The 27702-nt window shown below is 38.9% G+C and overlaps 2 protein-coding genes across 3 annotated transcripts in view; both read left to right on the forward strand.

The window, feature by feature from the left end:
• Window positions 1–337: 337 nt before the first annotated feature.
• Window positions 338–27702, forward strand: part of LOC135941859 (KH domain-containing, RNA-binding, signal transduction-associated protein 2-like) — a 177863-nt gene continuing 150498 nt past the window's right edge. The window contains exons 1-2 of the mRNA XM_065487608.1: window positions 338–565; window positions 18668–18867. Of these exons, the coding sequence (XP_065343680.1) occupies window positions 18669–18867 (199 nt within the window). The 5' untranslated portion in view covers window positions 338–565; window position 18668. The remainder of the gene's footprint in view (window positions 566–18667; window positions 18868–27702) is intronic.
• On the forward strand, window positions 4957–10072 carry LOC135943479 (uncharacterized). Of its 2 annotated transcripts, XM_065490021.1 has the most exons (10): window positions 7918–8053; window positions 8195–8384; window positions 8442–8631; window positions 8698–8765; window positions 8824–8889; window positions 8939–9040; window positions 9101–9163; window positions 9224–9456; window positions 9655–9817; window positions 9873–10072. In XM_065490021.1, exons 2-10 carry the CDS (start codon window positions 8195–8197, stop codon window positions 10004–10006), a joined length of 1209 nt encoding a protein of 402 aa, XP_065346093.1. In that variant the 5' UTR covers window positions 7918–8053; the 3' UTR covers window positions 10007–10072. The 2 variants fall into 2 exon arrangements, with proteins under 2 accessions (XP_065346092.1, XP_065346093.1); XM_065490020.1 differs by lacking the exons at window positions 8442–8631; window positions 8698–8765; window positions 8824–8889; ... (3 more) ...; window positions 9655–9817; window positions 9873–10072 and adding an exon at window positions 4957–5742 and having other exon boundaries at window positions 5913–8053; window positions 8195–8312.

Below are 27702 nucleotides of genomic sequence, written 5' to 3' on the forward strand. Positions count from 1 at the left end.
CACGCGCGCAGTTGTCTTAATTCCCATGGCCCTCCCTTGGCGAATGGGCGGGCGATACTCCCCGTCGGCAAAAAAAGAAACAAACACTCCGCTTCAACAGCAACAAAATAATAGCATAATTTGATTCTGGAGCACTGCCCCGTCGATGGGGTTGCACAACAAGAGCAGGGAGAGAAAGCGAGAGAGAAACGCATGCAGGTACTCGGGGGTGAGCAGCTCGGCAGTGCAGACTCCCACGCAGGCGGCGGCGGCGGCGGCGGCGAGAGGAAGAGCAGGAGAGCACCGGCAGCCCCCACCTCAGCATCTGGCCGCGGCGGCAGCGGCAGCGGCAGGCGAGCGAGCTGAGCCAGCCAGCCTCTGGTGCTCAGTTAGTTCTCGGCCGCGGCTCGCATGAGAGACTTCGGCGCGTCCGCCGCACTGTGCACCTTTTCCTCACGCTAGAGCTACAGCCCCGGATTCCGAATTCGCGTCAGGACGTCCATGGTGCTCGCCGCCGCTCGTATTGCGTATTGAAAGCACAAGTTCGCCGCGACAAGACCCACTTTGCCGTTGGCGCCGCCGAAAAGTGAGTTTTATATTGATACCGGTCTTGTCGAAACGACTGTTTGGGGCAATAACAAAAAAAGTGATTGGAATGAATTCTGAGAGCAAGGTGTTTATTTGAATTTTTTTTTAAAAAAAATCACGTGATGATGGCTTTGACTCGGATGTTTATTTTGGGCTTATCTATCATTAAGATAATTTTTATGTTTCATTTCTAACGTTTCATATTGAATTTTGGTTCAATGATTCTATATAAATATATATCCTGAAAGCTGTTAAAAAGTAAATGGAAATTCTCTTTTGTTGCTGCTGCAATCCACACTTATCACTCTATTTTTGCCAAAGGAATATTTAATAAAAAAAAAACATTGGTGTTATACTTTCCCCCACTGAAATGAGTTGCTAAAGTTTTCTTTGAGGGGAGAAATCTTGATATTTAAAATTTTGGCAAGATAACATTTAAAGCAAACTTGCTTTTGAATGCAACAAAAAATTACAATTTAAAGCCAATATTTCTGTCATAAAAAGACCAAATAATTGAACTTTAGTATTTTTTTAATAAATATGTTTTTATTGAAAGTAAAAATAAAATTAGACTGTCTCAGTTCCACGATTTGCTCTTAATTTTTCTTGCAATTAGGGGCTTCATTAAAAAAACTGCAGCGAAATAAAATTTTGATCATTTTGATGGGTTTGATACTTGATTAATGTAGATGATAATTGTATATTAATTATTTCAATATTTCTGAAAGGAGAGTTTTACTTTAAAAACAATATTTTATTGGAACACGACTGTCCGTTCTTAATAAGAGAAATGTTGCTCTATTTTTATTTACTAAAAACGGTCGCAAAATATTTTAAAAAAAATTATAATGCAAAATCTTAAATATCATAAATTACAAACATGATAATATTTTTTGGGGAAAATGGCTAAAATAGACGATTTTGCTAAAAGCGTTTCTCTGAAAGCTGAATAATTTATTAAAAAACTTACAATTTCCAAGTACAATTTAAAGTAAATACCAATAGAGGATGCTTCTAGCAAGAAGGTATAAAGTTTTAAATTACAAAATTGTATTTCCAATTTAAGAAATGAGAAGAAATTTAAAAGATTTAAGTATGTTTTACACCCAGGAGAACCGCTAAACGCGCGTTTTAATCAAGATTTGCGGTGAAACTCGCTTTCCGATGTCGAACCCACTGCTTCGTCTGCGTGTAAACAAACTTCCTGACAAGCCGGCGCGCGCTGCTCTCAGCAGCAGCACTGACATGGTGTGTGTGTACGAGTATATATGCAAAGAGCTCGTCGGATGATTCGCAAAAACTGCGCCCCACGCGATCAGTTTGCGCGCCCTGTGCGAATTTTAAAAGCGAAACGAGCTAACCGCGCCGCCTTTTTCATCAGGGCGCTTTAAGCTCTTTCAAAAATATGCTGCATTTCGTAGCCGGCAAATGAACTCGCTTTGAAGCAGCCCGGCAATAAAAGGAGTGCTCCCACGATGAAAATATGGAGCGAGGCCCGAGTCAAAGAACCTCATCCCGCGTGCAACATGAGTCAGATATCGCCCAGGCTTGCGTGGGCTTCAATGCGCAAGGATCGACGCAATTGCGCACGGCACAATGAATTTCATACACACATCTCTGCTCTCTCGGTGAACTGAACCAGAATTATTATTGTCTCTTCCATTACAAAATCTTGCAAAAGGCCGGGAAGGTTGTTATTGAGACATCTTCAAAGAAACCGAATGCCTTTGTTGTCCTTTTGATCGATTCAAGAAATGAAGAACATTTTCAGAGGCATAATAATTATCATGCAGTTCGTATGATAAAGAACTAAAATATTAGATCAATAACGCAAATTTAGGGTTGCAGCGCTTTTTTGCGAATTTGGTTTATGGAAGAATATTTACAAATTTAAATGATTTTTTTACAGTTTAGCGGTTTGGATGCTGATAGGGCTGAGCATGGGTATAAACGGTTTTTGCAGATCCGTTCTTTGCAGTTTTTTGCAGCTAGTTTCTCCATGATTTTTTGCAAATATTGATTTTTGCCTTTTTAGCTTTCTTGGCAACTTTTTAAGGCAAATAATTTCAATATAATTTTTTTTAGATAATTTTTTTACGAAACAATTTATCATTTAAAAATAATAAATGCTGTGAACCTCAGATTTTCCAACACCGTTTAATATGTTTTATTGATGAAATTGGTCAAAAGTTAGATTTTTATTAATTAAATTGCATTAGAACGCACGAAACTGGTAAAAAGCGCAAAAAAGCTACTGCACTACAAATTTGGGAAAATCCCTGGGAGATTCCCAGCCCTGGTGGTTTGAGAATCAGGGTTAGCAAAAACCCTCATTTTTCCGGAAAAAACCACTAAATTTTCTGGCCGAAATAAAATTTTGCCAAAATTTTCAAGTCTTTTAAATGGTAGAGCAATTAAAAATATACAAAAATCAAAAAGTATTTTTTTCACCCGACAGCAAATTTAGTAATCGATAAAAGTGAAGATTAGCAAACGTGACTCACATTGAACAAACGGGTTGAAAATTGCGCTCAAGATAACAAGAAGGGGTGCAAAAAAAAAATAATTCACGAATGGGAGAGTGAAGCAGCAGCAGCCGTGTTCTCGACTTGTGCATCGATTTCCGCGCAACCATCTTTTGAATATTCAGCGGCTCGTTTTATTAACAAGAGACAACTTTTCTTTGAATCTCGCATGCAGTTCACCGGCATGAATGATTCATACATGCTTTTCGGTGGGAAAAGAACACGTTTTTTGCCCCGTGAAAACAATGTGCGGCGGCCTCTCTCTTTCTCTCTCGCGCATGATTTTATCCGCTCACCACATTTCTCAGAAGGGTGGCCGGGCGAGGTGTTGATGTTTTCAAGAGTGCACCCACACGAGTCGCGGCGCCGCGAGGGATGAGCACGAATAGAAAGTTTTATGCAAATTCCGAGTTAAGAGGGCGGAATGGAAAATGTAGCCGAAATTGTCTCGACAGTTCTCTTCCCTTTTTTGCCCTAATCTGCTTTCTGAGTGCATATACTTTGCACGCCCGCCCGCTGAAATAAAAATAAAATATAAAAAAACTGTCCAGTCCGCTTGGCCGCCCGCTGACAAATCACTCTTGAGCCTTTTTCCCTTGCTTAGAGCCGAGGCAGAGAATAATTTCTTCCTCTGCTGGTCGTTTGGGAAATCTGCTCTCTGTTTGTTTTGACGATGGAACTGCATTTAATTCGTTTTCATTAAACATTCTTGTTTTATTTATTCAACAAGTACTTCATGTGGCAAACAAACAGCAAATTGGTTCTTCAAAACTGAAAATCCCTTAAAAACAAACAGTAAATTAATAAAAAATACTTGTTATTTAGCCAGTGAAGAAAAATTGAATATATTTTTGCACAGCTTGAACCAGTATTTATGAAAGTATAATTAATGACGAGTGATACTACAAAAGCCTGGAAAATGCTTGTTGCCAATGCATAAACTTATCCCTTAGGATTCAGTTAAAGCCTAAATTTACCAAAGAAGCACTGTAATGTTTTGAGAAAATTGGCTGGAAAGTTACCGTGCTTTTCAAATGGTAATGGCTGTCTCCTTACTTGAAATCCGATTTGATTTCAAAACCAAGAGTTTCCCCATTAAGTGGCATACACCGTTGGACAGATCTCGACGAGAGGAATCGGAATATGGCAAAAAAATATGTCCAAGCACTGTAAAATTTGGAGAAATTGGCAAAAATTGAATTTTCACTGTAGGAAGGTCCTTTTTTATTATTGCAAATTGTTGAACAAATTGTTAATCGATCAATTGTTTATGGTATCCAACAATTCAAATAATTTCCAATTGTTGCCCAGTATCATTCCACTTTAATTTCTAACAAACAACCTTTTGAACAGTGCAAAAAGCAACTTTTAATCCTTAAAACCAACAGAAACGTTCCAGACCTGAAAATCGACTGGCCAAGTTCGCGAAAGTCAGCAGAATATTAATTAAACCCTGATAGTCTTCAAATTCAAATGAAGACCCAAATTCCAGCGCTTCTCCAAGTGCATTATTCATGCGGAGGCGGAAAATACATCTGCAGATTCAGCAGAAGATGAAAGGGTGTGCAGAGGACACAAACAAGAAGTCTCTGCCGTGAAACACGACGAGATGTCTAGACTGCCAAGTGAATGAATAACGAAAACGGCACTTTCGCACTCTCTCTCACTGTCCAAGAGTGCTGCTGCTGCCTCGTGTGTGTGTGTATAAACGAACACGTAACGCGCGCGACGCGAGGAAAAACACATACACACACACAGAGCGCACGGCCAAGTGCAACAAATAGCATAGCAGGAAAGAGAGGTTTTCGAGCACATCTGGGGATAATTTGTTTCTGCGCTCTCGTGTTTTTGTTTCGTACCCCAGGTAGCACACAAAGTCACTCAGACATCACTATGATGTCATAATTTGACTTTCGTGATATCAGAAAATGACATTTGCAATAAAATCCAAATTAAAAGTGAGAAATGATATCCAAGCAGGTTTTGGGACTCTATTATGCTCTATAAAGATCACCCAGTCAGAATTTTTCAAAAAATTAATAATTTATAAAAATCAATTTCTGACATCTGACTGACATCACTGTGATGTTTGTTTGACATCACTGTGATGTCAGATACTCCAAAAATAAAAATGGCCTTAAAAGTTGAGAAAATATTTAATTCGCGCACATCCGAGACCAATTTTTCGAAATTTTAATTTTTTTGGCCCATCTCATTTTCTGACTTCTGACTGACATCACTGTGATGTTTGTCTGACATCACTATGATGTCAGACAGTCCAAAATTAAAACTGGCCTCAAAAGTTCTAAAAATGTATAATTCGCGCTCATCCGTAACAATTTTTCGAAATTTTTAATTTTCTGGCCCACTTGCAAGCAAAGCACTTATCGATGTGGACTTAGCACAATTTGACGCGCGCGGTTTCTCACATTCAAGCGCTCGGTCACCAGGCGGCAGCACCGGCAGCAGCGATCATGCAGCAAGCTGAGCGAGCGAGCCTGACTGAAGTTGCGCGGCCATGTTTAATAGTGAGAGCAGACTAATTCGCGCCATAAAGAGTTTTTACAGTGGTAAAGACCGTGTGTGAAGTTCGGAGTTCACGACACATGCAGGGCATCTAGTTGTTTGTGTCCCGCTTTTGCTGCACAAGGTGAGTAGATGGCTCGGGTGATTTTGCCAAGTCAATTAAACAAACTTTTTTGCGCTACACACGCTCAACATTCTATTTTGATTGGGCTTTTATTTTGAAAATAATGCCACGTTAAGGCATGATTTCATTGCGTATATTCTTCCCTATCTGATTGATGACATTTTTTTCAGATTGTCGTCGGCATTGTAAGTATACCCGCCTCTGCTATCATGGATTTGGGTGATAATAGGAAAGATGTGGAAAAAAGAAGTAAGCAGACTCGTCGTGAAATCGCTCGAGTTTTAGACAAATTGGATAGAGAATCGGGAGGAGAATCAAGTTCTGACGATGGTAGCCCAAGCCCAAGTTTTACCGAAAAGAACATCGATGAAGATCACGTTATTGGTGGTGAAATCCCAGCAAATTTAGAAGAAGTACAAACTGCCAGCGAATTTAGCTCCGAGGAGAGCTTTGATGAAGAACAGTTACAGCAAAGTGATGATTCTGAGGAACTACAACAAAGTGTGTTTGATATAGAAGATGAGGAAGGAGAAGACAGTGGTGTGGGGCAACCAATTGACACAAAAGACCCTTCAATTCTTAGTCATATTGTGAACTGGGCCTTGAAGTTTTTAGTTTCTCTTGTTGCTCTGAGAGCACTTCTGTTCATTTTGAGACAGCATCCTTGTTTTGCGGAGTTTCCAAAAGACCCGCGGACATTGCTTAAATCTCCAAGAAGGACGAAAGTTGAATCAATCCCACCTGGAGAATATATACACCTTGGAATCAGCGAAGGGTTAAAAAACATTTTTTCGTGCACACTGTGTGACATAGATATCATTAACATTGACATTGGTATCGACGGTGTTCCATTGGCTAAAAGTGGGGGCCATGACTCGTACCCAATCTGCGCTGCCGTCAAAGTTAGAGACAACGAATATGTATACACTGTCGGCCTATACCATGGCGAGGAGAAGCCAAATTCTTCCAATGCGTTTTTAAAGCCAATGATTGACGAAGCTCTCCAACTGCATGAGCATGGTCTAGAGATCAATGGAAAGATTAGGATGGTAAAAATTAGAAACCTATGCGCGGATGCCCCTGCCCGTTCCTTTGTGCTTAAAACTAAGTACTTTAACGGCTATTTTTCCTGTCCTAAATGCAAAATCCGCGGCAAAAGAAAATTCGGGACAGTCTGCTTTACAGTAAAAACATTAAGAAAACCTGAGGAAAGGACAGATGCAGACTTCCGGGCCAAGCAAGATAAGGAGCATCACCACGGCACATCCGAGCTAGAACGACTTCCTTATTTTGACTGCGTTAAAAACGTTACTCTGGACTACATGCACGTTGGCTGCCTTGGTGTGATGCGAAAAGAAATGAAACTACGTGTTTCAAACCGTGCTGGTTCGAAAGGTCGGCTCGCCAGACAAAATATCCAGCAGCTCGACAAAATACTGACTGGCTTAACCAACTACATCCCTTCGGACTTCTCGCGGAAATGCCGCCCTCTCAAGTTCCTGGACTTCTATAAAGCCACGGAATTCCGGCTAATCATGCTTTATACCGCCCCTTTCATCTTCCGAAGTGTCTTAGATGATGAAGGATACAGAAATATCTTGCGACTTCATTGTGCCATGAGAATTCTTGCATCGCAAGATTTATGCATCTCCATGAACACGGTAGCACAGCGGTTGCTTGACGAATACGCAAGAATTTTCGCAAGGATTTACGGTAAAAGCAAAGTGAGCCACAATGTTCATGTCATCACTCACCTCCCGAACGATGTTTTAATCAATGGCCCGCTCGATAATTTTTCGTGCTTCAAATTTGAAAATTACTACCAAGTCTATAGGAAACTAGTGAGATCAGGATACAAAATGCTGCAACAAATTGCAAGAAGGGTCAGCGAGTTAAATCAAAACTTGGTCCAAGAACAAACATGGAAACTAGCAGAAAATGGTGCCAGTCAGCATCACGAAAATGGCCCTCTGGTAGCTGGTTGCTCTTCGCCACAATATAAGAAACTTGTCACAAACTCTGCCAAGATTGGTATTGCCCCACCAGAAAATTGTGCTATGATCGGAAATGAAGTTGTCCTTATTGAAAACATTGCGACGAAAAACGAAGACATCTTTGTGATTGGACGAGCATTTGAGCGGAAAACAGATTATTTTCGCAACCCCGAATTTTCAAGTTTGCTTGGTGAATTCAAGTGCAAAAGATTGGGCCCACTGAAGTGTTGGAGAGCAAGAAACGTAACTGCAAAATGCATCGCAATTAAAATTAGTGAATCGAGCTACTTTGTCTCAAGACTGATTCACACATAAAGGTTGTTTTAATTTTTGTGAAAATATACTTATGAATTTTATTTTATTTTACGTATTTTTTATAATTGAATTAAAAATTAACACGTACTCTCATCTCTTTGGGAAAATTTTAATATTTTATTTTGTGATTTCTTTTGTTACAGATGTTCAGCGTTGTACACTTCCCTGCATCTAAAACAGTTGATGCAGTGCCCTCTCACTGGATCAAAAATGGAAGAGTCCCTTGGCCAGAGACGGGCATGAGCAAGGCGACATTGAAAAGAATCGCTGATAGCAAAGCAGCACCAAATAAATCATATGATTTGTTTACTGTGGAAATTATTTCTGCTACAAGTGTGTGAATTTTTTTTCCTCTGTTTTGCATTGCTCATTAATTTATTTATTTGAAAGATGATTTGGAGCAAGCAGATAGACGAGCGAATAAGGCGCAGTACACAAGAGATGTGTCTACTACTGAAATAGATTCCCCTCCAGAAGACGAAGATTCTGAAAGTGACGTTGAAGAGGTGGATAACAGAAACCAGTTGACAAGCAGTGATTCTGATGGTTCTCAACATTCATACAACCCAATGAGTAAAAAGTAAATATTGTAAATCAGCTCTGAACTAGAATGTGGAATCTAAAACGGAAATTAAAATTTTATTAGGCTAAACCAGAAAGGAAAGGAAAACAAGGGCAAAGAAATCACTCAGGCAGAAGCTGTTGAATACCTAGGTTAGTTTTACTTAATTGATTTTTTCCTAACTCTTGTTTTATTATTTTTGTGATGCAGAGACTAGAAGTTCCAAGACGAGGCAGAAAACAAAGATCAGCAATGGCTCCAGAGATATTAGTGATGGTTTGTTAAAAATATAGTTTTGGAATGATCCACTGATAAAACTTTTAAGAGTCTGACTTGAGGAATGACAAATTAGAGACTATTTCAAAAAGATCTCAAACTACCGTCAGGATGGCTCCTACTGAAAAGAGAAGATCTCCTTCTCTGAAAGGTATTATTGATATTTTTATTATAATCTGGCTCGAAATTAAAATATTTTCAATTTGAAAAGATGCAGATTTAGACGAAGTGTTCGTAAACAGGAAGAAATGCAAGTGTGGAGATAAAACGAATGGTATATTTGAACAGTATAATTTATTTTGATAAACTCATCTATAGCACTTTGAACTTCCAGCTCTATTGGTTGAGGTGTTGGAGCGCCAAATAAGAATGGAAACGCGGCAGAAGCAAATTCTGAAATCGCTCCAGTCTCGTGCCAATAATGCGTCGCAATCTAGTTTGGATGCAACTGAGAAGAAACCAGGAGCCAATGAAATTTACTTGAAGTCCTTTCCCCTGAAGAGTCACCAGGAAAAAGAAGAAATTGAGTCAAAACTCAAGAATGATCAGGAGTTTAGAAAGGCAGTGGTGAGTAAATGTCTTTGTTTTGGGGTTTATTCCTTTCGGGAAACGCAAGCACAGCTTAGCGACAATTTTCCTTTCTCAAATTTAGGCCATTTCTTTTTCTGTAAATAGTGCTATTCATTGTTGTATGAACCAGGGTATCCTACTGAAACTCTCTTGCTCTTTATTGTTTTGATATAACAGAAAACTATGTTATTTTAGATAACGTCGATGTCCCAACGGTGTGGGCACGATACTGAAAAGAAGGCTGTAGAAGCAATCATGAAGTCAAGTCTTGATAAAGACTTCGCATCTCAATTTACAAGAGACGGCACTAAAGCCAAAGAAGCATTCAGAGAACTGGAACTGTACAAAATCATGAAGCGTAAGTCAGAATTCTTTTTACAAATTATCTACTTATATATTTTTTTTCATTCCAGAGGTAATTCTTGATTGTAAGACGTTAAAAGTTGAGCCAACTGAAGCCGAGGTGGACAAATACATGAGTAGGTGGTTGACCATTCAATCAAATGTCAGGAAGTCAGAAACTTCTCCTGACAGCAGCAAGTCCTGAATTCTCCACAGTGTCTCTCTCACAACGTTAAAATGTTTTATTTTTGGCACTAAAAATCAAAATGAATTAAATTCGCAAAAAAAAGAACAAAAGAAGTGCGTCTTTTATAAATTAAGGCACTTGATTCGTACAAAAACCTCGGATATATTTTTTAAATCTCTATAGTTTAAGTTTTGATAAACCTATTCCTCTGAAAATTTTCTTCGAGAATCCACTGGCTTGAAGCAGCAATCACCAGTGCGTAGCTTGTTTTGTCCTCGGGACTCGGGCAGTCAATATGTCAGATATTTTTTTATTAAATTATAACTTATTGGTAGGGGAACCAAGATGTATAATTAAGTGCACATATAGTATATATTAATTTAATTTTGATATATTCAAAAAATTAAAAAATTATTTTTGGTTGTTCGAATACGTACGTATAGATCAAATTTACAAATTTTAACCCTTTAAAATGAGGGGAAGCTTATTTTAAGATTTTCCTCAATCTGAAAACTTTATTTAAAATTTATTCTAAATTTTGAAATTTTAATTCATATAATGTATGAAAGAAAAAAAAGTTGTCCTTTTCGTCTCGAATTGCTATGCCTATAGCCCTAGGAAGCATGTATGATATCATATGAGGTGTATTAGGCTGCCACGGACGAGAAGGCAATTTCTGGCGGCCGTGGGTCAGGTGGCCAATGGCAAGACGGCTACCACTGGCAGCCACGGTTCAAAAGGTGGCCACTACTAGCGGCCGCTAGTATGGCGGCCACGAATAGTGGCCACGGGAAAGGTGGCTGCAAGCAGGGCGGCCATGGTGAAGGCGGCTACCGTTAGCAGCTATATGGGTTAGGTGGACACTACAAGCGGCCGCGGGCAAAGCGGCCACCACCGGCGGCCACAGGCAGGGCGGCCACCACCGGCGGTCACGGGCAAAGCGGCCACCACTGGCGGCCACAGGCAGGGCAGCCACCACCGGCGGTCACGGGAAAGGCGGTCACCACCGGCGGCCACGGGCAGGGCAGCCACCACCGGTGGCCATGGGCAAGGCGGCCACAACCGGCGGCCACGGGCAATGCGGCCATCACCGGCGGCCACGGGCAGGGCGGCCATCACCGGCGGTCACGGGAAAGGCGGCCAGGGGCGGGGCGGCCACCACTGGCGGCCACGGGCAGGGTAGCCACCACCGGTGGCCATGGGCAAGGCGGCCACAACCGGCGGCCACGGGCAATGCGGCCACAACCGGCGGCCACGGGCAGGGCGGCCATCACCGGCGGCCACGGGTAGGGCGGCCACAACCGGCGGCCACGGGCAGGGCGGCCACAACCGGCGGCCAAGGGCAAGGCGGCCACAACCGGCGGCCATGGGCAAAGCGGCCACCACCAGTGGCCATTTGTTTATATGATATCTGGGTGATTTCAGGGAGGCATCACCCTGACATCAGGGTGATGTCAGATAGATGTTAGAATATGATATCACAGTGACACGGGAAAAGTGGACATTTGTACCTAAAAATGATATCACTGTGACATATTCTGATGTCATACAGACATCATAGTGATGTTCGGTATGACATCACAGTGATGTCTGGGTGACATTTCGTGCTACCTGGGACGTCATTTCGAGCCTAAAAACAATATCAGTACACAAAAGGGGCGAATGCACCTCACACAACTGCTCGCTTTCTTCCTCTCGCTCTTCGAATTTGCAAGAAAGGCAGCGAGCGCTGAATAATGGACCCACCGGAATGAACTCAAAGGCCCATTCAGCGAGCGGCTTTGGCGCTCGCTCTTCTGGAAAGAGGCACAGGAAACTGCAATTAAAAGGTGGATGACGCAGTTACACTTATATTGCTCGCTGCTGCAAAAAGTGGTGCGCGCCTTTAAAAAAATATCACCCCATTCGCCGCGGCGGGGGTTTTGCAAAACTGTCTCGTTTGCCGAGTAATGTTTGCGACCAGCTCACCTTTCTCGTACTTAAAAGTGCGTTAATTTCGCTAAATGCTCGCAATAAAATGCCCTCTGTTCGGTATTGCGCAACAAAAACGGAGCCTAATGGTCATTTGCATGAATTTATGTCTGTTTAATTGCCGTTGCATGCGACGAACGGCGAGAAATAAGCAGAACGCAGATATGGCGCTTTTAAATCATTATGCAGCTAAATTAGAGGCGAGCTCAAATTAGCCTTTCATAAATTTTAGTTGCAGCCACAAAAATTTTGTAGAGGCATAAAATGAAATGAGAAAGCCTCCCTCAGGCTTTAGCAATGAAAGCAGACGGTTTCGAATCAATATGGTATCCTGGAAATATTAAATCAATGTTTTCATTGAGGCAAAACACAATAAAATCACAAGAAAATAAACACTGAATTCACAGGAAATTGAAACAAAACAATCAAATAAATTACCTTTTGCTTTTTTGGCACGTTCAGGTGTCGGATTATCAATATTTTGAAATGGAAAAGTGCCATCCAAACCACCTAACAAACTGCAAAGAATTCTGCAATTGTAAAATTGATAGTTAACATTGGGAAATGTTTTTAATGATTCGCACATTGTTGGGCATTTCACTACTGGAGAAATTGGAATGAAGCAATCAAAGCTTTTGAAGGAATTCAGTAAATATCTGGAAATTTATTGTTTCTTTGTTTTGATCCTAGAATTTTCGGCCCCTATTAGAGATAACTCAATGTTCATCCTGCTGTAGCTACCAATGCAATTTTTTCTTAATTGTTGACCTGAAAATATACAACAACAATAATTGAAAAATATAATTTAAAGAGGAATGATGCTACAAAAGCCTGGAAAATGCTTGTTGCCAATGCATAAATTCATCCCTTAGGATTCAGTTAAAGCCTAAATTGACCTAAGAAGCACTGTAATATTTGGAAAAAATTGGCTGGAAAGTTACCGTGCTTTTCAAATGGTAATGGCTGTCTCCTTACTTGAAATCCGATTTAATTTCAAAACCAAGAGTTTCCCCAGTAAGTGGCATACACCGTTGAACAGATCTCGACGAGAGGAATTGGAATATGCCAAGAAAATATGTTCAAGCACGGTAAATTTTGGAGAAAATTGGCAAAATTTGAATTTTTAGTGTTGGAAGGTCCTTTTTTACTATTGCAAATTGTTGAACAAATTGTTAAGCTATGAATTGTTTATGGCATCAAACAATTCAAATAATTTTCAATTGTTGCCCTGTACCATTTTATTTTAAAACAAAATTTTCATAAGCATTTGTTTGTCTGCAGCACAATGAAACGGAACATTTTCACGTTTTAGATTTATCATTAATTAATTAATTTGAAACCAGAGAGGAATACGCGGAAAGCCATTTTCTAGTATGGCTCCAAACAAATGTGTTCCGCGCCACCAGCCAGTTTAGTATCCTTTTACACATCAAAAGCGGAAACTAGAAACTCTTTCCCGGTTTTCCCCCTTTGCGGAAAGCTCCGAACGTCAATATTGAGCAAACCCGTTATAAATTACCATTGCCGTTGGTTGTTTTTCAAAGCGATATTGCACTCAGTTTCGCTGCTCTGCTGGTGTAAAAATTGATTGGCAGGGCGTGTTGTCAAAATTGAAAGCGGGCGGAGGTGAGCCCACCTATCAATAATATGAGCGGCGCGGCCATTAATTTATTTTCGCGTTTAATTTGGTATGCAGCAACAACACAGAGAGCAAAACGAACCAACACGCGGCCGTATATATGCAGACACGTACGCGCGCGCGCGCGACAAAATTTCACTCCTGGGCACTGTCATGCACGTCACATAAAAAAGCAAAACCGTCCCAAACGTAATGAACAACGTGTGTGTCCGGGTAAAACTTTTGCACGCGGGCAACGACGACAGCGGGAAACATAAAAATATGCACGCTAAAAACAAACACAAAATATTATCTAGCTGGCACGTACACAGCAGTCGGCCACGTCGAAGAGCCGAGCTGTGCTGATGACTTCATTTTCGAAAGAGGAAAATGAACACTGTTGTTCGATGGGTTCGACTTGCTCTCGAGATTATTTTTTACATTTTGTGCCGCTCGTCGCTGTAAGCAGTAGAAATATAGGTCTTGTTGCTGTCGACATGCAAAGAGGCTTTCTTCAGGGACTCGCATGTGCATTATTTTTCTCTGGAATTCTGCGATTGTTTTTGCTTTCTTATCGGTTGACAGGGAAGAAAACAAAAGCTGCTTAGAAATGTTTCCAGGCAGTAAATAATCAATAAATTATCCAAAATAAATAAAAGAGCTGAATCGCATCAATGTAAATGTACCATTTGCATTTAATTTTATATAAAATAATAAAAAATTAAGGCAACTTGTCGTTTCGCGAAACTCTATTGCTTGAAAGCAGCTGTTTCGGCATTTGCAGGCACATCAGCAGTCCCAAGCCATGATCCATTTCGGAGAGAAAAAGTTTTGTCCTATCCACGGTATTGAGGGAAGATTAATTTGATTCAATGTCAGAGTCACTTAAAAAGTGTAGCAGAGAGTAAAAATATGTTATAGTCAAATATTAATAGTAATTATCAAAGTTAATTTATATTTAATTTTGTTTCTTTATAAATTACAAAACTAGAAATAAATTATTTAATATTTTTAAAAATTCATAGCCTTTTAAATTTGCGAATATACATTTCATGATTGCAGCCCTTTTGACAGGAAAAAATTGCATGAAATGTGAAAAATATTTCAGAACTATAGATTTTTACGGTCACAAACTAATAATTAAATATTTTAAAAGTAATGAAATGTCTGAAAGAACTCCATATTACGATGCAAAATGTTATTAATTGTTGGGTGTAACAAAGTCATGGTTCATTGAGTTTATTTTTTATTTGTAGAGTTTAGCTTATCTTTTCAATATTCCGCAATGAATTCAGGACCAACTGTATATATCAGTTAAAATTTAGATTGTGAAAATTTCTCGACAGATAATTAAACTGTTTAACGACAATTTTTAATAAATTTCGATTCCTCTCGTCGCGATATATTAGACGGTGTACGAATTATGGGATATATTTCCTATCTGGCGAAATGAATCATGACTTTCAATGGAGAGACAGTGCTTACCGCTTCATTAGCATGCAAACTTTGGAGCCGTTTCCTCCGATTTAATTGGCTCTGATCCAATTTTTAGAGTAATAAAAAATCATAGCCTTTCAGCAAAATTAATATCAATTAATGCCACATAATTTCATGTTTGACATCATTGTAAGTCTATTTTATTAAATTAAAATTTGAGGAAAATCTGTAGATGGCATTCTTATTATGAATGCACATCTCAGAGTTTCAATTTAATATTTCATGTTTTAACGCAAGAGCTTATTACCCGTCTCTGCGTATTTACGAGGAACGTGAGGCGAAGAAAATGATCGGAGGCTCGTCAATGCATACAGAATTTGATAGCGTCGCTACGACAGCGACGACGACGTAAACATGGAGTGTCGGTATATACACATTTGCATATTAAGCTGATTATTCAAATTCGACGAGGCGACGTGATGGAAAAGACGCTGATTACTCGGCTGTCATTACACCGTGTGCCGGCAAATTGAAAAACAAAACGCACAAAATGTGCGTGCCACTTCAAAGAGAATGGGCGACAGAGGTAAACGCTGTGTAATAATCGCCAAAATGGAAGCCAGGACTCTTTTCAAAAGCCTTGAAGCGTGATTTCATTTGAAAAGACCCCGCATTTCTCTTCTTCTCTGCTCCTCCGTCGCACAATGCCGACGCTGAGGTCATTGGATTGTATTGTCGCAGGAAGAGCAGATAATAAAATGAATTAGAGTCTTTTTTCGCGCTCGCGCCTGACACAAATCGCCTCTTTGTCCGCTCACACCTAATGAGCAGCTTAAGTCGGCGAACTCTTCGGCAAATCCGAGGCGCGCTGAAGGTCAAGGGTCGCTCAAACCATGAACTCTTTGCAAGGGTGAGTGGAATGTGTGGCATAGCGGTACAGAACTTTTCCAATTTATCGGGGAGGAGATGAGAGAAGCTATACTTAGCCTTATCTGATATGTAATAAGAATTTTTTTATTCATATATTGATGTTTAAACTTGAATCACATTATTATTCCTCGTTTCAAAGTTAACAAAAATGATTTATACTTAAATTATGTAACAAAACTTGACACATTTATAAATATTTTATCAGTTTTGCAATTGATTCGCTGTTTTACATTTTAATTAATCATATATTTTGTACATTCATATTCAATTAAAAATCTTAAGCTATTTTTGAAAAACATAGATATTATTATTTTTATTTCAAAAAGAATATTAACAGGTCTACTGATAACCCAGGAGGTTAAAGATTATTCTCAATGCAATTTTTTTGAAAATGAATTCATGTTAACATTTTAATTATATTTAGAGTAGTAAACGAATCGAAGCAGGTGATTCTTAAATTATTTAAATTGACCTATAATTATTTTTGGATCTAGGAAGTGTTCCAGAGAGTGGAATCTGGATACAACTCATCCAAAAAATAAGTAATATTGCGAGTAAGTGTAGAAATCGTATTTATATTCAGTACCTAAGTTTAAAAAAAGGATGTCAATGATTTCCATTTGATTTTGATTTCTCTCGCTGTGGTCTATCCAAAGGTTTGTGAATTCAGAAGTAAACCTGGTGAGTTAAAATCAATTCGCTGAAAGAATAGCAAGCAAATCCAATTTTTTAATAAATTTAAACAGAACTCAAGGAATGCGTATTTTAGCTTGATCATAAATTTATGGAATGTTTACTAAGCAGAAGTAACATTTTAATTCCCATAGGGTTTCCACTTTGAAATTTCCAGCAATGAACTATTTATAAATTTTAAAAACAATCTTCTTAAAAGGATTTTAAAGTGTTCTCTACAAAAGTTCTGAGGTCAATTGTCTGCAGCAAACTAATACATATTTTTCATATTGTTGTCTTGTCGGGGCACGGGTTAGAAGGCAAGATTTACGAGCGACAGCCGAAAAAGCGGGCGCACAAATCCCCTAAGTCCCGTCAGCGTGCGGTCTGCGCGAGAAAAGGACGAATCGCGTGTTCTGGAAACCGCAAGTCGACCGACAGACCATACTCTCGCGGGCTGCACCAAAAGAAGAAAGTGAGAGAGTGCAATTGATTTGAATGGATTAACTCGGTGCACGCTGCAGCCGCTTAGTCATATTAGAAGCAGCGCGCGGGTTAAGGCCAGCCACTGACTACTCACTCGCCCAAGCGCTGGATAATTAATGGATCTGAGGCAAATGCACATAAAACCAGCTGCAAAGTGTAGCACGAGACTTAAGCCGAATGAGATTATTCATCGGGAATGAGAGACGTGTTTTTCTGTCACTTTATAGTCCTAATCCTTAATTGGCGAGGAATTTCTTTTTTTTTCATCGATTTAACTCTCGTATGTAAATTAATATATGAAGTTGGTTGGTAATAAAGGAGTTTTTCAAATAAAATGCCTTAAGCTCTCATGATTTATTAAATTAATTAGTGGTTTTTACATTTGAATAAAAATTATTGTATAAATCTAGAAAATTATTCAATTCACCAGTAGTGGTATAAACCCTCAGTGTTCGAAGCCGCCAACAGATGGCGCCACCATATACTTTCGTAATAAATTTCGTTTAAGGGCACTTCTGCTGTGATTTCAGACTAAATGTTGCCACTGTACATTCTTCACCAAATATGCTTTCTTTTGACGTGCTGAAAACCAAAATCAGTTGAGCCAATCGCCGTAGAATCGTGAAAAGCTAATTTTTGAAATATAAAATCTTTTCCAACGTTTCTACGGTGAATGGCTAGACTGATTTTGGTTTTCAGCCCGTCAAAAGAAAGCATATTAAGTGAAGAATTCACAGTGGCAGGATTCAGACTCAAATCGCAGCGAAAGTGTTCTAAAATGAAATTTATTACGAAAGTATACGGTGGCGCCATCTGTTGGCGGCTTCGAACACAGGGTTTACTCAACTACTGGTGAATTGTTAAGAAATTAAATAAAAACAAACTCGATTTTTGTGGGCAATTCAAATTTATTTCATTTTTTCATCCATTTTTACACCAAATTCCATAGAAAAATACTAAAAAATTTTCAAATTATTTCCTTTGCTGAAATAACTTCCCAAAAAATTGGTTCGACTTGTTTTGCAAGCAAAATTTGTGTATGAAATTTTAACATGTCGATTTCTCACCGACAAAATTTCTTTGAGAAAAACAAATAGGTTTTTATTTTTACCTTTGTATCCTCGAGGGGAGCAGGGTGTCTTACCCGACAAAACGGATTTCAGCAGAAATCTATTTGGCCCCCGGAAAAGGGAGAGCAAAACACGGGAAAAAGATAAATTCTAAATAAATTATACTGTTTACCTTGGCAGTAGGAAAAAAGAATCGGCCGTAGCATTGCAAGAGACATAAAAAATCTCTCCGAGCGAGCCCCAAAAGCTGTGCATATATGCGCAGACACACATAAAACAGCAGCAAGGGCCGCACGCATCCTTTTGCTCGGCGCGAATGAAACATTAATATTTCCAGACGGCCCATTTTAATTATTCAGCCGGGCTTTGCGCCGCAGCCAGGGGTGGAAAAAGGAAAAATTCACCATTAATCAATCGAGGCGAATTTATTCATTCGCACGGCGGCGGCCAGAATCGAAAATTGGATTATTTGCTTTTTCGTTGGTTGGTTCGCAGGATGAGTGATGAGTGCAGCGTGTTGTTGGACCAGAACACAGTGACAATGGAACAGCCAGGCAGTGACGCCGGCAGCTCGAGCACAACAGACAACCAGCCCACCTCGCCCGAGGACTACATGCGACAGCTCGCGGCAGAGAAGTCCGCCCTCGAGCTGCAGAGCCCCGGCTGCGCCCTCACCCTCAGACTCATTTCACAAGGTAGGACCGACCGACCCCCATCCTTCTAATTATACGCTGCGGTTTACTCGTTTCCGAAGGCGTTCGCCCTTCACAGGGGCTTAGGTGTGATTGATCAAAGGGAATGCAACTCATGTTAACTTTGGTTTTGCTCTTTTCCTGCAGTTTAGTCAAAGGATTTCGAAACGGGCCCTCTTGTTTCCTGTTTCCGGCAATTATATAAACTATTTGATCTATGAAACGGGGTTGATATTTATGCCACTGTGTATAGCGAGGAGAATAAATTTCCAGGAATGCCAACAAATAAATAAATTCATATTCAAATTTTCCCTGAAAACACCAGATCTACGCCGTGGGCTATTACAAATTATAAGGCATACTTTAGATGCCTCTTGGCAATGCCGGTATCAGATAATAAAAATTAAAGGTCCAATGTCAAATTTCTGAAAATCGTTCGGAAATTTTGCAAAAATATTTTCCTTTTTTAAAAAATCTAAAATTCCCCTCATATGTATATTTGCAAAGCACGTTTTAACAAGCGTAAAAATTTAAAAGTATATATATGTAGCCGTTTAATTTCAGAAATTCTACTTTGTAACTCTAAAAATATTTGATTTACAATATTGTCACCACACCAAATTTCAGATATGAATTCTCAGAATAGCGAAAATCAGGTTCACCCTTTGGATAATCATCTTGAACTGAACCCTCCAAATAAACTTTACTTTTTTTCGTAAATTTTGATTTAATTCGTGGTTATTGCGAGGCAAAACAATTCCGAAAAAAATCTGCGTAATGTTTCATAAATAGGAAAATTCATTCCACTTGCTATTTATATGATCGATTTTGACGAACTCTCGGATCATTTGTTTTAATATATTGATTTTTTTCAAGTATTGCACTGTTTACTGTCAGTCTTGGGAGAAGCTAGGAATTTTTTATTTTACAAAGAATGGTTATTGATTATTATTTTTTATTTTATTTGAGTTCAAAATACACTCAACCGAACAATGCATAAAAGTATACTATATTATTATGTCTCTAGGCTTTTATTAAATTATGTCATCAGTGTTGACGTTAAAACTTAAATACATTCAAAAGAGACAAATTAAAAAACACATAAATGTTAAGTACGTGCAATTTCGAATGAATTTTGATGTTAGGGGTAAGAATGCCAGGAAAATGAAGATGATTTTAATAATTGATATCGAAAATTAATAAATTAGGGTTTTTAATATCAATTTTAATTTAAAAATTATTAAAATTCTTTGTCATAAAAATATACGCTATAAAAACTATGATATAGTTAGTTGTCATGCAGACCACATGATACGAAACACGTCAAAGGCATAAAACGTGAGTAAATGTTCAATAAATAAACACCAATTTTATGGGTTTGCACAGAGGAGTGCTTTTTAAGTGATACGCTTCAATGTAAATGTCAACAGAGCAAAAACGCAAATAAAAATTGAGGCTTAAAACGTACTCCCTCCATTCTGACTAAGCGGCAAAAGCAGCAAGAGATTTTACCTGCACGTAAACACGCAGAACTTTTTGTTTTTGTACAAAGCTCCAATTCGCTCAGCAACTCCTCTCGACGCGGCAAAAAGTTGTATTTAGGTCGATGAGGAAGTTTTTAACGCTGGAAGTTACGTAATAGTTTCAGCGTTTGCTGCAGACTAAAAAAGATGCGAATTGCATACTATTCGTAATTAAATTTTACTGAGAGCTTGAGCAGTTTCGACCGCTTCTGGCCTGCTTTGCATGCGAATGCTCTCGCACACACTATACGAAATCCAAGCGCGCGAAAACCTAAATTGGAAAGGATATCTCTCTCTCTCTCTCGCTCTCGGCTGAGCAAAGAAAAGGGACGCAGGCGATTTATGCGAAAAGAAAAGAAGGAAAAATGGGAAAATTCTTTGTTTGCCGAAGGATTTTTGCGCCTTTTTGTTACACTCGCCGTCAGATTTCGCACCCTTGAAAAACACGCTGTGCGCAACGATCGCGGTGGTGGCAGCGGCGGCATACTGGGGGTTTTTCCTCTCTCACACTTAATTCAATTCAAGCAGTGCATTTGCCACCGCCTGCGCCTCGAACGTGTACTTTACCAAGTGGTTATTTGCACCGAGCATGTCTGCAAATCAAACATTTTATGTGTCTGGTGTGGCTCGATCTGCGCTATTAAATTACAAGTTGTTTCATCGGGTGGTGCTTCAGAGGTACAGCGCTTTTTTAGATCAAAGGAAGAGATTGATTCTGATAAAAAAAACACAAGCTGCACATTGAAATACTGCTGAAGAGTATGGAGTTGGTAATACGGGAGTTGATTAAGATGATCTCTAATGTTTGCTTTCTTTTCAAATTTAAATTTTCTTATTTTTAGAAGTATTTGAAATTATTTAAACATTTTATCGTGAGAAACTTGTACAGGATTCGTTGCAAAGAATAAATCAAATTTTGCCCCAATAATAATAAATTGTGCCCTCTTCCAAAAGGTCTGCCACATTTTATTTCATAAAATGTTTTGAAATTACATAATGAAATAATAAATAATTCTAATATGCTCTTCTTGCATTTTATTTAGGATTTACACCGTCAGCAATAAATCAATAATTTTAATGAAACCTAACTGAACATTCGAATGGTAGAAATCCAACTTGAGAAGACAATTTTGAGAGTGTCCAACTTCACTTGATCATAGTTTTATGTTTATCTGCACAGGGCAACAAATTACCAACTTTCTGAATTTTTAGATCTGACCAGTGGTCCATTAAATTTATTGTTGTTTTTTTTAATTTAAGCACCAATTCAACAAAACCAAAATTCATTATTTTTATATTTCACATTTTGCCGAATTTCTCGAAAAAAATAGGCTTGATTTTGATTCCCCTCGTTGCCATCTTACAAACGGTTGGAAAGTTAATGAAATGAATGTATTTCCTGGTAAAAAAAATCGTGATATTCAATAGGAAAACTAGTGCGCTCTCGCCTCTTGATTAGCATGCAAATAACTTTGGAGCCGTTTTTTTTAGAGATTTAAGCGTTGCGACTGCGACCTGAGATAATTTCAGATAGTTCCCTATTTTTAGTCATTAATTAAAGAAAATATATTCTGACCATCTTCGTAGACTAATCCAATATTTAATTATGCAAAGTCTGCTATCCCTTCTGTGGCAGGGATGTATTTTAATATAAAATAATTTATCAGCTTACTCTTGAATATAAGTTACAATTTTAGATATGTATATACTTATTTATAAAATATTAAACGCACAATATTATATTTAATTACGTTTATGATTATTATAAGTTTCAGACATATTTCTATTTTTAAAAAATATATTATTTAAAATTGTTATTAAAAATTTTAACATATACAAATAATTTTAATATTAAATTTTTATTTTTAAGATTTAAGAGCTGCAGGAAAATTCACATAATTGTACAATTTTTGAAAATTATAAATATACTACGCCAAGCATTAATGTGAACTCCAAAGTAATTTCAATTTTCTGAAACACTTTCTGCGTTTTATCTGACAAAATATTTCTTGGATCGATCGACGAACACATTTAGCAGAAAACTGATCAAACAAACCCTCGAATTCCTACTTTTCGGCTCTCATTTCAATTCAACGCACCACAGCATTTCGCAAAATCAATCCCTCATATCGGCCGAGTAAGCAAAAAATAGCGAGAACGGCTCACAATAGTGAGTAAAACAGCGTGATTGCAAATCACATTCGGACAGCACGCGCAGTGAAGCAGCAGCTAGAGTACAAACAAAACACGGAAAAATCCATTTACACAGAGGATGTTGGTTGGTGCTGAAATCCAATAAATAAGTCATCATGCACGATGTGCAGCAAGGCCGGCAGCGGCGAAATGCACACATAATCGTGAGTAATGACAAACAAACAACGCACACACACACACTTCAGCCGTGGCAGTGGGGCAAAAAGAAATGCTGCTGCCGCGCGGTGACCCCATTCATGCATGCAAACCCGTGACACACTCAGAACGAACACCACCGCCGCTGCTGCTGCAATCGCACACGGCGCCCATAGAAAAGTGCGGCGGCGGCTATAATGATACGGCCATTTTTCGCGCACCCGAAGAGTCATTGACGCGCTTTCTGCGAGAGTGTGACAAGAGCGCGATTACTCCCGAGCAGCAGCTCATTTTTTCTGCCGCTTTTTATCACAAAATGAATGAGCGCTGCTCCCCCTCCGAGCCTGCATGCACGTAAATGTAAATAGGGTAGGGCTGGGAAGTTTAGACGTGTGTTTTGGGCAGTAAAAAAATCGTTTTTAGGCGAGTTGGTCGGTGCTACAAAATTTTTAGAGCATTGTTGGGTGAAAATTCACTAAAAATTAGGTATATCCAATTTTTTATTTGATTTTAATACATTTTAACTTTTAAGATATCAATTTCAGGATTTGAAAGACAATTTTAATATAGGCTGACCGATTTACACCGCACCAGAAAAGATAATTTTTAAAGTTTTTGTGATTTTGAACTCAATTTCAATCTCAAATACCTTTTTAATCCCATCACTTATAAGATCACTAAATAAATTTATCTCTGATTCTGAGGTTTTAGGCTAAAAAATCAAGATTACCAAATTTAAAATATTTTTGAGGTTAAATTTCGGGAAATTTTACAGAATTTTGCAATTAAAAAATCCCAAAAAGCTGATTGCACACATTTTAGCCTATTTTTAAACGATCTTAGACTCTTTCAGACGTATTCAAGCGTGGCTCAAACTGCAAAAAATTGCATGATTCATGCTCTTTTCATATTCCCGTGACGACTCGAATGTGAGAAAAAAATTGCTGCCTCCGTTGAAAATAAACAGCTCTCTGTGTTTGGTGTCTGTCTGCTCTCGACGCAGCGGAGGTGCGAACGTTGATGCAGCCATCCTCGATGCACGGACGCTAATCAGCTTTTGTTGTTAAACTTCGCGCGTTACACACATTTTGTAGTTTGCGTGAGATAAAGTGCTGAGAGAGTACGCGGCGCAACTCTCGTGTGGGAAATCACGCGCAAAACTTTTCCTTCTCCGTGCGGATAACGTTCCCCTCGCAAGTAGTACAAATTCGCAGTTAGTTTCACTTGATGGCGTTTTGAGAGAACAACACAGCTCTTGATGCACGTCCAGTTGTTGCCAGGCCGTTTTGTTTCGATATCGATTGTATTTTTCTCAGCCTCGTGGAGGATCATTTGATCATTTTCCCAGCACTACCAGGCTTATTGCTGACTAGGATTGGCCGTAAAAACTCATAAATAGCACATCATTCGATAGATTACGTGTAGAGGAATCGAAAATAAGTAGAGAAAAAAAAACATTGACAAAAAGCGTTTAATTTTTGAATATATTTGGTAAAATCTAGAATTTAATCGTTACTTCGCCCTGATCAGCGGGGTCCAGATGTGCGATAAAATTGGTTCCCACTGCGCATATCCAAAATGGCGTCTGAACCTGAGAAGCAAAAAGCTCTCTTTGGATTGCCGTACGAGTGTCAAGAATATTTTTTTACGATCCAAAAGACACAATTAGTACAAGTAATGCAAATTTTGTCCCAATATTGACGAAAACTTTGGTACTTTTCGCGCATTTTCACGTGATCGTTTTTCGCGCCATACTCCACCGGACGCCATATCTACGCGTCGCACGAATCTGGCCCCCGCTGATCCTGATTGGATTACTGCAAATGGTAGAATTGAATTTTACTGCTAAATTCCACGAACAATTGATACCATGGACCACTTGTGAGTTATGGGAGCTAAAAATTCTAAATTTTGATTATTTGCAGTCCTAAAATGTTTCATTTTCACTGGTAATAATTTAAATGTTCACTCTACAATCCTCTGTTAATTTGTTGCAAAATCAATCAATGAAAAAATTATTCAATAGCCTCTTCAAATTCAAATGAAAAGGGCCCCTGTTACTACTAAGTTGAGAAAAGTTCATGTTTGAATTTTTTCTGTGTGAAAAAAGTAAAATTAGCAAAAACAACTTTTAATGAGATTGCGGATAGCAGATAAGTGGTTTCCAATTCCCATTAAACTTTGCTCAATCTGCAGTTGACTGCGCCTTCGATGCTCTGCAGCTGCCGAGAGTGAAAATGTCAAAGCCACAAAAGGGCATACACAGCGCTGAACTATACAAACACATTCACACACACATACTCATGTCGAAAACTAATATCACGCAAAGCGCTTACCAATGTGCACTCACATGCTCGACGTAAAAAGCCGTTGAGCGAGAGATTGTAGAGGAAACACCATGTGGATCGGAGCCAATTTCCTGCTTTCCAGGAAGAAGCGCCGCTGATAATTGATGGATTAGCGAGCGGCATCTTCTCTCTCCTTGGTGGATTTGATATTTCTGAACAAGACAGCTCGCTTATTTGCAATCAAACTAGCTCTTCTCTCGTCAAATTCCGTCGGCACTCTCAAGTTTCAGAGCTCAGCCAGAAGATGGAAAACTCGAGAGACGGCCCCAGGCTCGAGTTTTGGGACTTGTCAAACATCACAACACACACTGCTGCTTGTGCTGCTCTCAGGAGTTTCGCATGATTATTAATATAAAATCCGCTGACAAGGCATCCTGTTTTAACAGTTTTGACACTGTAAAACTTGATATAAGAAGAAAATTCGAGCATTACTTCACAAAGATATTGTGCAGATGAAAAACTTTACAGCTTCGTCGACGCGTGGATTAAAATTACGTTCAAACTTAAATACCAGAAACAAAGCTAATATTTCACTTTGCAAGATATCATTCCCCAGTTGAGTTTTAATTTGCTCGTGAAATTCTGCTCACTAATTAATATAAATCTCGGAGGGGATCTTCTGAAGTATTAAAGACGGTTTTCTTGGATAAACTTGAACTTAAATTGATGCGTGTTTTTCAAGTATCAGCTTGGAATTTCCGGGAAACAAAAGCAACAATCAATCTGAAATTTACACTCAAAGTTAGCAGGTGCTTTGGGATCTTATGAGGAGCTTTAACAAAGCCTATAAAATTACAATTGTATTAACAACCATTCGCGAAAAAGTTCTAAGGTTCTATGAAAATGACCTATACTGACCTTAAACCCTGGCCGATGACCTTAAATTTGGATCCATTCGATCAGGCTTGATGAAAGTAACCCAAATGGACACACAAAGGTGCCGTTATTTGCAAAATTTTCCAAAAAAATGTCCTTGAGAAACCAGACAAAAATGAATTTGCACAGGTTTTCATAGTTTATAGACAGTGAACTTCGTTAAATTTTACTCCAAATGAGTAAAACCTGTACCTTTTTGCTCCTTTAGAAGATAACCAAAATTGAAAAAAGTCTGAAGTGACGACTTGCTTGAAAATTTGACGTTTCAACATTTAATCGCGGACTCCTTGAATGGCAGAAATAAAAATGTGCCCATATAAGGCCGCGGTCACAGACCTGCTGATGTCAAAAAGAATCAAACTTTCTGTTAACCACCAACCACGTGCGTAAAACGTCGAGTTTTACAGTCGTGTCTGGCGCAGAAATAAAAGAGAGGCAATTTCTGAAATGTGCGAGCAGTACAAGTATTAAGAATTAGCGATTCTGCAGCCTGCCCGCCTGCCATCGTGGTTTGTGTAATTTTTCAACACGCAGCACTCAAAAGCTCAAGTCCAGCCGTCGAGTAATGGTCCAGCGACAGTTTTACGAGCGTGTAGATGATTTCGAGCCAGCGGTCGACATTTTTGCTCCTCTCAAAATGTCATACTCGGTTGTGTGCGTCGTGCATGGCAATCAGACGGCGGACCGCACATCATCCTGAATCGTCGCAATTTGCAATTAAAATAGACCCGAAAAGGTATAGCAGCGAATGAAATTTAATGGACTGCTGGCTTGCTTGGCTTTTTGCCCCCACCGCGTGCGTGTCACCGGCACACGAAAGAGTTAATCAAGAGTTCCGTCGTCGCGTTCGCTCTGAGAGCAAACAAACAACTCGCGCTGGCAGGCACATACGGGTCTTTTGATTAGACTATCTCTCAGATGAATGTATGCGTATGCTGACGTCTGTGGGTAAATACCGACGACGGTGCGGACATAACTCAGGGATGAGCACATTCAGCTTGATTAATTCGCTGAATGTGGATAATCTGCATGAAATTTCGGCTTGATCCAACCGTATATGGTGGCAAATGTTTAATTTGTGGCTTCTCAGAAATCTCTTTGTCTACAGCACAGCTTTGGAGCGTCGTTGAAGCAGAAAATTGTTATTTTAATGATTTTGAAGAGCGTTTTACAATGTAAAGATACTAGAATTCAAATTGTTAGAACACTGTAACAATTTTCGCTTGAAATTCAATCTATTGAGAGATTGCGTTTTAGTTTTAACCGGTTAGAAAATATTTTCGACCTTCATTTAATAAAAAATCTGATAAACATTTCCACCTTAATCGTTTTTATATTTCCAAAAAAAGGTTTTTTTCGTGTCGTGACACGACTCGGCCTGTGTTAAAATTCTATTAAATTTTGGTTAGCCTCTGACGGAACATTACTCAACGGCTTTGCTCCGTTTATTCGGTGACAAAAAAATAACTAAACAAATATCAATCGAAATTCAAGAAAAAGACTTGAGAGCATGCAGATTTTACGCTAAAATACTATCTTCAGAAATTTCGATTCAAAACATGTTTAAAAATATTTTATTCCAATTAAATATTCGTGTCTTTTCCGAATCAGTGGCATCGCAATTGAATTTTTTGTTTCGTTTAAAGACAGATATAATGGGAAACGTTAACCCTGCCAACAGAGATCACACAGCTTTGCAAGAAAAAACTGAAGTTGGCTGAGAATGAGTTGCACATGGCGAA

This window comes from Cloeon dipterum, chromosome 4 (assembly GCF_949628265.1).
Source record: "Cloeon dipterum chromosome 4, ieCloDipt1.1, whole genome shotgun sequence".
NCBI classification, from domain to species: domain Eukaryota; kingdom Metazoa; phylum Arthropoda; class Insecta; order Ephemeroptera; family Baetidae; genus Cloeon; species Cloeon dipterum.